At 40.3% G+C, this 13,441-nt stretch overlaps 1 protein-coding gene across 4 annotated transcripts in view; it reads left to right on the forward strand.

The window, feature by feature from the left end:
• SLC36A4 (solute carrier family 36 member 4) overlaps positions 1-13,441 on the forward strand; it is a 250,901-nt gene that overhangs the window by 67,543 nt on the left and 169,917 nt on the right. For all 4 annotated transcript variants that reach the window (XM_045020033.1, XM_045020014.1, XM_045020021.1 and 1 more), the window contains exon 9: positions 6,194-6,363. In XM_045020033.1, coding sequence (XP_044875968.1) covers positions 6,194-6,363 — 170 coding nt within the window. The remainder of the gene's footprint in view (positions 1-6,193; positions 6,364-13,441) is intronic.

Consider the following 13,441-nt stretch of genomic DNA (forward strand, 5'->3'; position numbering starts at 1 on the left):
ATTTAATAATTTTGTGTGTGTATTATAATCAGGAATATATTCACCACATATGACTGAGAAGTTCCTGTAGTATCTGTCATTTAAGACATGCTTCCCCCCCCCCCCCCAAAAAAAAAGTGAAGGTGATTGTGTAATTGAAAATTGCAACAAAAAGAAAGAAAATGGATTCATATTGTTTAGACAAAATAACGTGCTTTTCTGTCCTTTTAAATATAAATGTGTGCAATTCAGTATTTTTTTTTCTTGTTGAGTATTGTACACTGATTAGCTTAGTGAACAGAAAATGCTATGTTACTTTTAAACATTAATTTCAGAGTAGGAAAATAAGGCTCCTCATTTTTGTTTAGCCTGTTTCTTCCAGATGTCTGTTAAGGCTACTTTTGAACTTGGATATCACTGTTTTGCAGTAAAAGGTGGAGTGGTATTTTGTATATAAAAATACAGAGGCTTTGGAATCATATTAGGCAGCAGCTAACCAATTCCAGGATTTAGAAGAAGGAAAAAAACCCATGAATTATCATATTAAAATGTCATTGTTTTGGATTTTGAGACTGATGCAGAGGAGCTTGTTAGAACTGTGGCTTTGAGATAAAAGCCACTCATTGTCAAAAACTCTTGGCAGCTTAACATTATCCATTTTAAAAACAAACAACCTCCAAACCTGCTAGTTTAACTCTCTGTTCTGGTGTTTTTAAGACCAGACTGGATTTGTCAGGGATAGACATTTAACAGGTAACATGACATCATCTTAATGTACAGTTGGGGCATCTCTGGGTCAGTGTACATCTGCTGCATTAGTCTCTTTCAGTTCTCTGAAGGCATTTGACAAGATATGCAAAATAAAAGAATTCTCAGGAGGATATATCTTCCAATTCAGGCTCCCATGTTGACCTCCAAAGCCAACAGTTACCATATTGTTAATGGACATATTTTGAACACTTTCCAAGCACAATAAGAAGCAGTACCTGGCCGTGTTCTCCTTTCTTACATTATCAAGCTTCTGCAAAACCAAGAACTCTAGGTAAATGGGTGGGAGCATAGTGCATTGCTTTATGTAGCTGATACACTGTTTTAGTTATTGGCTGTACAATATTCCTTGCCTGCTATATTCATCTTCTGCAGAAGTGTAGTGAAGCCTGAGGCTAGGTTGTTGATAATTCTTTATCAAATGCAGTTTTTCTTATGTATACCCTTCACTTACTGCCCTGTAAACCCCCCAAGTCATTACCAACACCTAAATAGATGGACTTTAATTCTTTCTCCGATTTCAATCCAGTTATCAAAGTTGCATCGAGTTACAATCCCAAACTGTTGGACTTGTGAGGATGCTCCCATGCCATATTCCCAAAGGTAATATTACAAATAATACCTTCCCTCTGAAGATCTCACGGTTCTTCATTAACCCTCATCTCATGCTTGGGGTTTGTAATAGGTGTTTTTTCCCCATTTCACTAATGTGGTGCAGAAAGATGAAATGATTTGTCCAAGGCCCCATAGCAAGTGTCAGAGATGGCAACAGAATCCAGATCATGTGACCACTCCTCCCCCCATCTTTTGGTGTAGCTGCTAGGCAAAAGGCACATCTTGTCTGTTTAATATTTACTATTAGATTATTGTAAATTTAAAGATGCAATTTGTGACATTCCCCAGGGTACAATCTGGACTGTTGAACAGCTGGTCTCCTTAATTCTCTAGCCTGGGATACCCTTTGCACTGCTTTGCGGTCAGAACATCCACTCCTGGCCTGCTCACACAGCCTTTAGCATGCAAATTCACTGCCAGCTAAATACATGAGCATGCTGACCAGTCTCTCATGAAGGGCGACAACTATGAATTCTTAGTCCCAGCCTTGTTCTCCCAGAAATGTGCATCTTGTGCTGCTCAGTACCCTTCTGAACAGTACAAGCTTAGAGAAAGTCCATCATTTCGTCAAAGGAAAATGATATATGCACCAGTCTTGCTACCCCAAATGGAATTTCCCACACACTTTAATCCAAACACACTGGTTAAGGTAAAACAATAAGATACGTTTATTAAGTACAGAAAAACAGATTTTAAGTGATTACAAGTGATGATGCATAAAAGTCAAGATTGGTTACAGAAGAAAATAATAGAGTAAAATGCAAGCTAATACCTAACTTAACAAGCTAAGTGAATTTAAAAACAAAAGGTTTTGTTTCACCATAGACGGCAGTAAATTTCACAGACTGGGTCTCCTTTCAGCCTGGGCCTCTTCCCCCTGAGTTCAGTTCTTTGAGAGTTGATGATGTCATGAGCAGAGATGGAGGAGAGAGGTAAATTCAAGGTCACTGCCTCTCATTCTTATACCATCCTCCCCTCTTTCAGGATTACCTCCTGCTGGGGTTCAGGTGACAAGTCGTCTCATGTGGACATAAGGTCTGACTGGCCCTGTAATTAAATGTAAACTTCTCATTCATCTCTTCTCATTATGGGGAGGGACAGCTCAGTGGTTTGAGCATTGACCTGCTAAACCCAGGGTTGTGAGTTCAATACTTGAGAGCACCATTTAGGGATCTGGGGCAAAAATCTGTCTGGGGATGGGTCCTGCTTTGAGCAGGGGGTTGGACTAGATGATCTTCTGAGGTCCCTTCCAACCCTGATATTCTATGATTGCTTGAGAAAGCTTAAGTAAGTGATAGCTTTGTTGATACACTGGCAATCTCAGACACGTGTCTTTGTCTCTGAAAAACTGGTTTGGGTCTGCCTTTCTAATTCTGGAACATGTTACCGCACTGTTATACAGTTTAAATTTATAACTTTACATACAATTTTGATACATATATTTCACCAGGACTGTAATGTTCAGTACATACTGTACTAGCTGTCTGTATGTCTCAAACGAAAAGCCCATGAAAATAATCTTAAACAGTGCTGTTCAGATATGTCAAACATCTTGAAAATGGTAGTAATGGCATAGCACTAGGTACAATTATGCTTTAATAATTAATCTTGTTTTTGTTGCAGGTCAGTATTACTATGTTAAGCCTCAAACCTGCAAACCCTTACTCACATTAGTAACTTCACAAATATAAGTAGTCTTATTTACATAGTTTGCAAGATCAGGGTTTTAGTTATTAAGTTTCTTAGCGGTCCTGGGATTCAAAGCACTTTAATGCTCCTATTTAAAAGAGAAATTGTTTTTCCATATAAATCATCTCTTTATTGTTGGAGCAGTATTAACACAGAGTATTCATGTACCAGTAGAGTTCTAGTTTTTGTATTTTAAATCTTTAACTAAAATACTAGTCTTGTAAATTAAATTTGCTGTATATGTCAGAATTTAGTTTATTTAGTTTCTTTACACTTTCTCTGGAGTAAGCATAACTGAGCTGCAGTTTTGTTACAAAATGTACTTTAGATGATTTTATTGTACAGGTCAAAATAACATGTACTATTAGAATTGTATTTTGCCTAGCATACAGCACTTCCACACTAAATAACCTCTTTGAATATTCATTGAAAAATGGTGTCCCAAAACCGAGGGGAGACATTCAGAACATATGCATAGTTACTGGATCCAAAGAGTCTTAATTATCCATCCCAGATTGGCCCTACTGGATGCTGTCAGTAGCACCCCCACATATGGAGAAATTCATTTAAAGAAACAGCTCAGTAACATTGCTTGGATCTGATAAACGGAGTGTTTAAAATCAAACATCCACTCTTAACAATCACTCTGAAAGGGAGTTGGACTCTGAGGGGAAAACTGTTATCAAGGAAGAGACATTTTAAGGACATGAGAATATTACATCATGAAGTAATATGTTGTCCTTTGTGTGTTCATAACTGTCTCACTTGTGCTGTAATCACAGTGGTGTCAGAATGCTTTACAAGAAAAGGACTTTTGAACTAATAACTTTCAAGTGGTGTGCACTCTCTTGCGTCAGCTGGAAGAGAGGGATGCTTGATGTTGGTTTTCTCTGTTGCTGTGGGAAAAGCATCTGCCATAGTCAGGGTGACTCACTGTATTTTTGGAAGGACCACCCCTAGGACTGAGACAGTAGGGATAAGACTACATAACCATTCAATTCTTGGCCAAAATATGGAGGCCCATAATCTCCAAATAAATGGTGGGTCTTTATCCCCAGTTTCTCACACACACTGGATTATCTTTCCATTTCTTCCTGTAGGTGGGCAGAGATGAAGCAAAGAGTCAGTTTGCCACTTAAGTGGCATGTGGCTTCTTTTGAATAAGGTTCACTGAAGGTAGTCAAAGAGAAAGTCACTGGGGTGTAAATAGGCTACAGTCCATGGTCTAGAGGTGGGCTGTGCAGTTTTACGCTAGCTAAGGGTCTGCTCCTCTATCTCTGTAATTCAGTAATAGTGTGGATAGTCGTGCAACTAAAATTCAGTGCTATTTCTCCTATTGTACTCTACTATATTATGTTTTGCCTCACTGCAAGCTACTTATTTTGTAACAGGAGCACTTGATTGTAGATGTCTTTTGTGAGAAAGGGAAATATTGATAAATATATTATAGCAAATAAATGTTTTTGTTTCTCTAACTGTGCTTTATTTGTATTTGGGAAAATTGGTGAGCAATTTGTATCTGAAACAGAAACAAAGCAACTGCTAAGTCTGGCTCTTAATTGAAACTGATAATTAAAAAGAGAAGGGAGGGACAGTTACCACATTCTTTTCAGGATACTTTAGTGCAGTTTTCTGAAGAGGAAAAACAAAATGTAAGAATTTAAATATTTAAAAAATGCTTTTGAAGAATCTAATACAAGCTTAATTCTTACTGGTTACAGAAGTTAAATCATTCCTTATCTGATTTTCTGGAATCTGCTGTGTTTGTATTTCTTAAGTCAAATCATATAAAATCCAAACACTGTACTTAGCAGGAGCATGGGTTCCCAGTCACAGTTACTGCCATCAGAGTGAGATGTTTTCCTTGGCAGATGGCACCAAATAGAGTAAATGGACTGGTCTGTATATAACAAGTAAATAACCATTTATAAGAAATCGAGATCTACCTATACTGGGACTTTGTCTTAATGACAAATTTTGGAACTGACCTTTTATCAAGGAACCAAGGATGCTCAAAATAGATCCAGGGAATGGCCCATGTTGCAATGGACGGAGAAGGAAAACGAGAACATGCAGTAGTTCTGGTTATTTCTAACATTGTATTCTACTGTTGGGTCACCTATTTCTCCAGTGGTTGAATAGTTTTTCATTATCAACTTGAGTCCAGTCAGTATATAGTCCCTGTTGCGATGACGGCATGGAGCCTAATATACTAACTGAAGGCAACAGTTAGGCCACAGTGATAAGGCATTTTCCACATCTGCTTTCTAGTCTCTTAACTGGATTACATTTGGGTTTTTGAAGAATAGGGGGCTTTTCTTATCCTTCTGTAACGTTTGTCAGATCTTTGTTTGGAAGATGAGTGAGGTGTCTACTTCTCTAAGTTTTGCCAGTATCAGCTCACACATGTTGTAAGTGATGTTATTCAGTAAGTGCTGCAAAACGTTAGGAGCTCGAGGAATCTCCTGATATTCCATTGTTCAAAGATGTTTCAATACTGCCAAGTTTTGCAGCTTTATTCTGATAAATTTTTACAGCTGTTCTGCAAGATGTAGCAAAAATATGCTTATCTAGGAATGTCTGCACTATCTTTGGTATGTGGCTTAAATTTGAATTAAAATACTGTGTGTGCAGACCAGTTGGAATTTCTGTGAGAATTTATTGCCTACTTCCCTAGAAAAGTGATTTACTAGGTAATTTGGTTTCAGCAATGAAGAATTATTTAGGGATGAACCAAAATAGGTCATAACAAGATTAGGTGTGTTACCTGTAGTGTCCTGATCGCTTTCTAGTATGAATTACTTCCATTCTGTCTGTTTCAATTCACTCTGCATTTTCATCTGGACACATCTACCCTAAACTATAGAGTGATGTTGTTTTGTGCCTTTAAGCAGCTGTTGCTTTCTTCTAGAGATGGCTGCTTTTCAGTGGCTGAAGTGATTCTTTCACGGTGTGTGTATAACATAACAAATATGTGAAGTGCTTTGGATCCTTTGGTAGTACTTTGGTAGTTATTATAAAAGCCAGACAGCTTAAGAAATAGTTTTTAAAGGAAAAAAACGTCTTAGAGAAGAGAGAGTGCAGGAGGATTTGAAAATCATTGACTCAGTGTTCTTGTTATGTACTGTCTCTCTTTCTTCAGGTGCTCCCCCTGGAAAATAGAATGAAAGAAACCCAACGTTTCACACAGGCATTGAACATTGGCATGGGAATTGTTATGACCTTGTATATCACTCTAGCTACTCTAGGATACCTGCGCTTTGGGGATGAAATCAAAGGCAGCATCACTTTAAACCTGCCACAAGGAGTATGGTAGGTGGACATATATGATTTAAATTCTTACTCTAAAGGAGTTTCAAAGATTAAATGTAGTCTGTGGTGAGGGGTGGAGGGAGGATTGCATTCCATATACAAGAACTTTGTGGTATTTTATATCAGAATCTAAAATGGGTGACACTGAAAGATGAATATAGTAGGGGAAAGGGAATAGGAGGATTGAAAAGTCTGAGTTGTGATGGCATAGCATCATTTTTAAGATGTTTGTTTATGCAGAAGTTGAGATATTTTACAGAGCTACACTTCCAAAACCAGATGATCTGCAAAATTGCAAGCCTGCTCTAGCTTCTCTAGCAGCCCCTATTGGTGTGAGTCAATAGGTGTCTGTATATGCAGAGTTACCAGTCCTGCAAAAATTAAATTACGTGTACCCTTACATCTTTAGCGCATGCAAATTAAGTTTTTTGTAGAGGTACCTGTTCCACCCTTCTTTTGGAATGCAGAGATGCATTATGTACCAAGAGCCATTACTTTTTGTTCAAATGTATCCTTGTCAGCATTTAATATTTAAGCACTGGATATGTGGACTACCTATTTAGGTATTTAAAAATTCAGTTGCCTCTTATTTTCACATATGGATCCTCACTTTTTAAAGACACCTAGGTTTCCATTTAAAGATGAACAGCTTATCCAGAAATTACATGGCTATGGCAAGTTACACCTCAAATTAAAGTAATAAAGTTTCACATTAATTCTCTTACATCATGAGAATAGTTTAAGCACTGTAATTACATTATATGGCCCCATTCTGATATGCTCTGTATTCCTGTTTATACTTTTATGTCTCTGACAGCATTATCGTTTTCCAGTTTTTTCCTTATCATTGAGTAACTGTGACCTATTAATTTTCCTCAGATGTGTTAGCTTGCACTTTTCCAAGCTGAATTTTCATATGGTTTATGTGTACATTTAAACAGTATCCTAGTAAGGGATGCCAGAATTCTGTGTGTAGAAATTCAGCAAACTCTGAGAATATAGACTCTCCCCCTAAATTTGTGGTATCTCTAGCATATCTGCAGAACATAAGCTGTACTGAGTTTTTGGCCATTCTGTTGCAAAGATATGATCTGCATACACAGTAATTACTAATTATTTTTATTTATGTTACTGTAGTGCCTAGGAGCCCATTGTGCTAGGTGCTGTATAAACACAGAACAAAAAGACGGTTCCTGCCCCCAAAGAGCTTACAATCTTAGTGTAAGACAAGAGGTAATAGGTGGATACAGATTGATGGAGGAATACAAGGAAACAATGAGACATTGGCCAGCAGGATAGGCAATGATCTCAGCATGCCAGCAGCTTAACCTCTGTCAAGTTTTTTTGTAGGTAACGGGAAAAGGGTTTTGAAGGATGGTAAATTAGTTAGTTAGTTTTTGGATGTTTGTGAGGAGCAGCATGGGAGCAAGTTGCATTGGTGTCCTTATCACTGTACAATTATAGAAATGTCACACTCCCTGCTCAAATGGACACACCAAAAAAGCTGGCATAAAAAATTGTCAGAGTCTGAAATCTGAAGTAATGAAATGTTAAACAATAAAATAAAAATAAACAAAAAATAGTATTGTCTATTAGTTTGGTGCGTTTTTTGAAGACTTGATGAAAGCAGTCAGTTTTGCTGAGGGATATGACTGTTTATTGACTGGAACAATAACACCAAGAGAAGTTTGTTGGCGGTCTCATTCATTTCAAAGTCATGCCAACTCCTGAAGCCCAACTGAATGGCAGATAAATTTAAGCACCCTCTTGTTATATAAACCCATGTAATGTGGCATTCCCAGTGGATCTCACAAAAATTGTGCTTGGATATCCATTTGTAAACAAAACATAGTGTCCTTTATATACAAGGGGATGGACTATAAGAGAATTGGATAGATACATAGAAAGATTGTTCATCTACCTTTGAGTAAATTATTATGGTCAAAGAGAGATGGAAATGATCATGTAGTGCTGGAATTTGAGGAGATGATTGTGATAAAGAAAATTTCAGCTAAAAAAGGTTGTTAATTGAAAAGGAGCATATGAATCATTTAATCAAAATCAAATGGGTGCTCCTAGTAGTTTTGAACCATAATACGTAAATGGGTATACACTCGATGAAACAAAAAAGGAGTAGATAAGAGCCAAAAAGAATTACTATACCTTTCTACTTAGCCTATTGTAAACTCTTGGAATTCCCTGGAAATCACAAGAAATTGTTGAGGCTAATAGTTTAGCATAATTTGTAAAAGGAAGAGACATCTGAGCATGAACAACAATAACATAGTATGTTGGCTAAAATGAAAAGAATTTGTTCCTTATGCTCCAGAACATAATGCAAGAAGCCTGGGGAACAAGCAGGGAGAACTAGAAGTCCTGGCACAGTCAGGGAATTATGATGTAATTGGAATAACAGAGACTTGGTGGGTTAACTCACATGATTGGAGTACTGTCATGGATGGATATAAACTGTTCAGGAAGGACAGGGAGGGCAGAATAGGTGGGGGAGTTGCGTTGTACGTAAGAGAGCAGTATGATTGCTCAGAGCTCCAGTATGAAACTGCAGAAAAACCTGAGTGTCTCTGGATTAAATTTAGAAGTATGAACAACAAGGATAATGTCGTGGTGGGAGTCTGCTACAGACCACCGGACCAGGGGGATGAGGTGGACGAGGCTTTCTTCCAGCAACTAACAGAAGTTGCTAGATCACAGGCCCTGGTTCTCATGGGTGACTTTAATCACCCTGATATCTGCTGGGAGAGCAATACAGCAGTGCACAGACAATCTAGGAAGTTTCTGGAAAGTGTAGGGGACAATTTCCTGGTGCAAGTGCTGGAGGAACCAACTAGGGGAAAAGCTCTTCTTGACCTGCTGCTCACAAACAGGGAAGAAATAGTAGAGGAAGCAATAGTGGATGGGAACCTGGGAGGCAGTGACCATGAGATGGTCGAGTTCAGGATCCTGACACAAGGAAAAAGGGAAAGCAGTAGAACAGAGACCCTGGACTTCAGAAAAGCAGACTTCGACTCCCTCAGGGAACTGATGGGCAAGGTCCCCTGGGAGAATAACATGACGGGGAAAGGAGTCGAGGAAAGCTGGCTGTATTTCAAAGAAACCTTATTGAGGTTGCAGGAACAAACCATCCCGATGTGTAGGAAGAAAAGTAAATATGGCAGGCGACCAGCTTGGCTTAACAGTGAAATCCTTGCTCGTCTTAAACACAAAAGAACAGCTTACAATAAGTGGAAGATTGGACAAATAACCAGGGAGGAGTATAAAAGTATTGTTCAGGCATGCAGGTGTGAAATCAGGAAGGCCAAATCACACTTGGAGTTGCAGCTAGCCGGAGATGTTAGGAGTAACAAGAAGGGTTTCTTTAGGTATGTTAGCAACAGGAAGAAAGTCAAGGAAAGTGTGGGCCCCTTGCTGAATGAGGGAGGGAACCTAGTGACAGAGGATGTGGAGAAAGCTAGTGTACTCAATGCTTTTTTTGCCTCTGTCTTCACAGACAAGGTCAGCTCCCAGACAGCTGCACTCTGCAGCACGGTATGGGGAGGAGGTGACCAGCTCTCTGTGGAGAAAGAAGTAGTTCGGGGCTATTTAGGAAAGCTGGACGAGCACAAGTCCATGGGGCCGGATGCGCTGCATCCGAGGGTGCTAAAGGAGTTGGCCGATGAGATTGCAGAGCCATTGGCCATTATCTTTGAAAAATCATGGCGATCGGGGGAGGTCCCGGATGACTGGAAAAAAGCTAATGTAGTGCCCATCTTTAAAAAAGGGAAGAAGGAAGGTCCAGGGAACTACAGGCCAGTCAGTCTCACCTCAGTCCCTGGAAAAATCATGGAACAGGTCCTCAAGGAATCAATCCTGAACCACTTAAAGGAGGGGAAAGTGATCAGGAACAGTCAGCATGAATTCACCAAGGGCAAGTCATGCCTGACTAACCTAACTGCCTTCTATGATGAGATAACCGGCTCTGTGGATGAGGGGAAAGCAGTGGATGTACTATTTCTGGACTTTAGCAAAGCTTTTGATACAGTCTCCCACAGTATTCTTGCCAGCAAGTTAAAGAAGTCTGGGCTGGATGAATGGACGGTAAGGTGGATAGAAAACTGGCTAGATGGTCGGGCTCAACGGGTAGTGATCAATGGTTCCATGTCTAGTTGGCAGCCGGTATCAAGTGGAGTGCCCCAAGGGTCAGTGCTGGGGCCGGTTTTGTTCAATATCTTCATTAACGATCTGGAGGATGGTGTGGACTGCACTCTTAGCAAGTTTGCAGATGACACTAAACTGGGAGGAGTGGTTGATACGCTGGAGGGTAGGGCTAGGATACAGAGGGACCTAGACAAATTAGAGGATTGGGCCAAAAGAAATATGATGAGGTTCAACAAGGACAAGTGCAGAGTCCTGCACTTAGGACGGAAGAATCCCATGCACTGCTACAGACTAGGGACCGAATGGCTGGGCAGCAGTTCTGCAGAAAAGGACCTAGGGGTTACGGTGGACGAAAAGCTGAATATGAGTCAACAGTGTGCCCTTGTTGCCAAGAAGGCTAATGGCATTTTGGGTTGTATAAGTAGGGGCATTTCCAGCAGATCGAGGGATGTGATCATTCCCCTCTACTCAGCACTGGTGAGGCCTCATTTGGAGTACTGTGTCCAGTTTTGGGCCCCACACTACAAGAAGGATGTGGATAAATTGGAGAGAGTCCAGCGGAGGGCAACAAAAATGATTAGGGGGCTGGAGCACATGACTTATGAGGAGAGGCTGAGGGAACTGGGATTGTTTAGTCTGCAGAAGAGAAGAATGAGTGGGGATTTGATAGCTGCTTTCAACTACCTGAAAGGGGGTTCCAAAGAGGATGGATCTAGACTGTTCTCAGTGGTAGAAGATGACAGAACAAGGAGTAATGGTCTCAAGTTGCAGAGCGGGAGGTTTAGGTTGGATATTAGGAAAAACTTTTTCACTAGTAGGGTGGTGAAGAACTGGAATGGGTTACCTAGGGAGGTAGTGGAATCTCCTTCCTTAGAGGTTTTTAAGGTCAGGCTTGACAAAGCCCTGGCTGGGATGATTTAGTTGGGTTTGGTCCTGCTTTGAGCAGGGGGTTGGACTAGATGACCTCCTGAGGTCCCTTCCACCCCTGAGATTCTATGATTCTATAATCATATAGCTTCCAAAGCTGGAAAAGAAACCCCTCACCACCTTTTACTTTGGAAAGCGTTGCTTTCCAATGAACCATAAGATACTGCCACATTGGGGATGGATAGCCAATGAAACTATTTATTTAATCCAAGCTTATCTTTTTAATTTGGCCTCTGTAGGCCCTGTGCTTACTCGCCACACTCTTTACTTACTCTCACCTTAAATAAATTTGTAAGCAAGCTACTTCTCCTTCAGCATGGCAAAGAAGAAAGAGAAAGATACCGTTCAACACTAGTTCTCCACTTGTGAGGTAACTCCCTTCTCTTCATGTGTCATTATATAATGCCTGCATCTGTAATTTTTACTCCATGCATCTGAAGAGGTGAGTTTTTTTACCCTCAAAAGCTTATGCCCAAATAAATCTGTTAGTCTTTAAGGTGCCACTGGACTCCATACTGTTTGGAGTTATTCTTATCTTCAAATACTTGGGAGATGCTCTGTGATGGAGCTTATATGGGTATTTAAAGATCCTAGATAGTGTAGGTAACATAGTCCATATTTAGATGTAGGTCTGAGTACCTTTAGTTGGCCAAATGTTCTAGTTAACATTAGCTCAAGTTAGCATTGCTAAGAAATGTTTGAAAGAGCTTTTAGGTGTGTAGGCAAAAGGTTAATAGGATAAAGTCCTCACATGTCTTAGACTCCGACCCCACCTTTTAAACTACTTTCCAAGTATTTTAATTCACACACAGTCATGAGAATGTGTGGAAATGAGCAAATGTTTAACACTGACTAGCCATTAATTATATTTAAACAACCAAGACACTTATGTCTGAGGTCTAAGTGGAAGCTTGCATACTAGCTCTTTATCACATGACACCTTCTTGCATCCTGTTTTCAGGAGACATTTCTTTGTGGTTAGCAATGAATCAAATTATTACATGTGCACACTATACTGGACTCTTCATTGTGATTCCAAGACCAAAGTGCCAGGCCACTGGACTATGATGAGCTATAGCCAACATGCTCGAACCCCTAACTGAATAAGAGTGTTCCCTGGGGCAAGGTAGAAGAGTCATTTATTCCCATAAAAGATGCCAATCAAGATCGTCCACCTCCGACATGCAAAAGCACTGATTACGTCTAATAATTAATGAAGTTACAGGTACATATCAATGTGTTCCAAGCTAAGACCAGTCACTTAAATTAGAGACCCAAAGAAAAAGAGGAAGATTTGAAAATCCTTCTGTTCAGCAATTTGAGGATGCTCAAATTCCTCCAACATCCCCTTTGTGTGTCTTTGTGTTATTAGCTGTTCCCCAAAGGAGACACTAAATCCCTAACACTGTTAATAAAACAGTAAAGGAACTTTGAGTTAAACCAGTATTGTTCCCAAGCTTCTATAAGTGTAGGATTTTAGAAAATCTGTGTCTTTGCCATAATGTGATGGCATGTACAAATCCCACACTGGTGGGGAAAGGAGAAAGTCTGGGCTGAGAAAGCCCTCTCTAGCCACCCCTGCTGGGGTATGCTCACCGCGGAGGCTGAGCTCAAAAGGTAGCAGCTTAGCTCAGTCAAGGTAGATGGAGCAGGGGAGCAGTTGTGTAATGCAGGCTCCTGCTGAGAAACTGCTGACACCCTGTCCCTCCCCCCCTCCCTCCCCCACCCCGGACACACAAAAGTTCTGCTAAAAGGATCACTGGACCATTGACTGAACGACCCTAAAGAGGCCATGGATACAGAAAAGCTGTTAAAATGGATGCTGGCAAACCAGCAACAGCAGGCGGCCCAGCAACAGCAACAGCAGCAGCAAGAGCAGATACTGCAACAGACTGTGGCCCAGGAGCAACAGCAAGTGTCCCAACAGCAACAACAGCTAATTCAGGGGCTGGTGACCCAGCACTAGGCACAACAAGAATGCCTGATGCAGCGGATG

The sequence above is a fragment of the Mauremys mutica genome, chromosome 1 (assembly GCF_020497125.1).
Source record: "Mauremys mutica isolate MM-2020 ecotype Southern chromosome 1, ASM2049712v1, whole genome shotgun sequence".
NCBI lineage: Eukaryota > Metazoa > Chordata > Testudines > Geoemydidae > Mauremys > Mauremys mutica.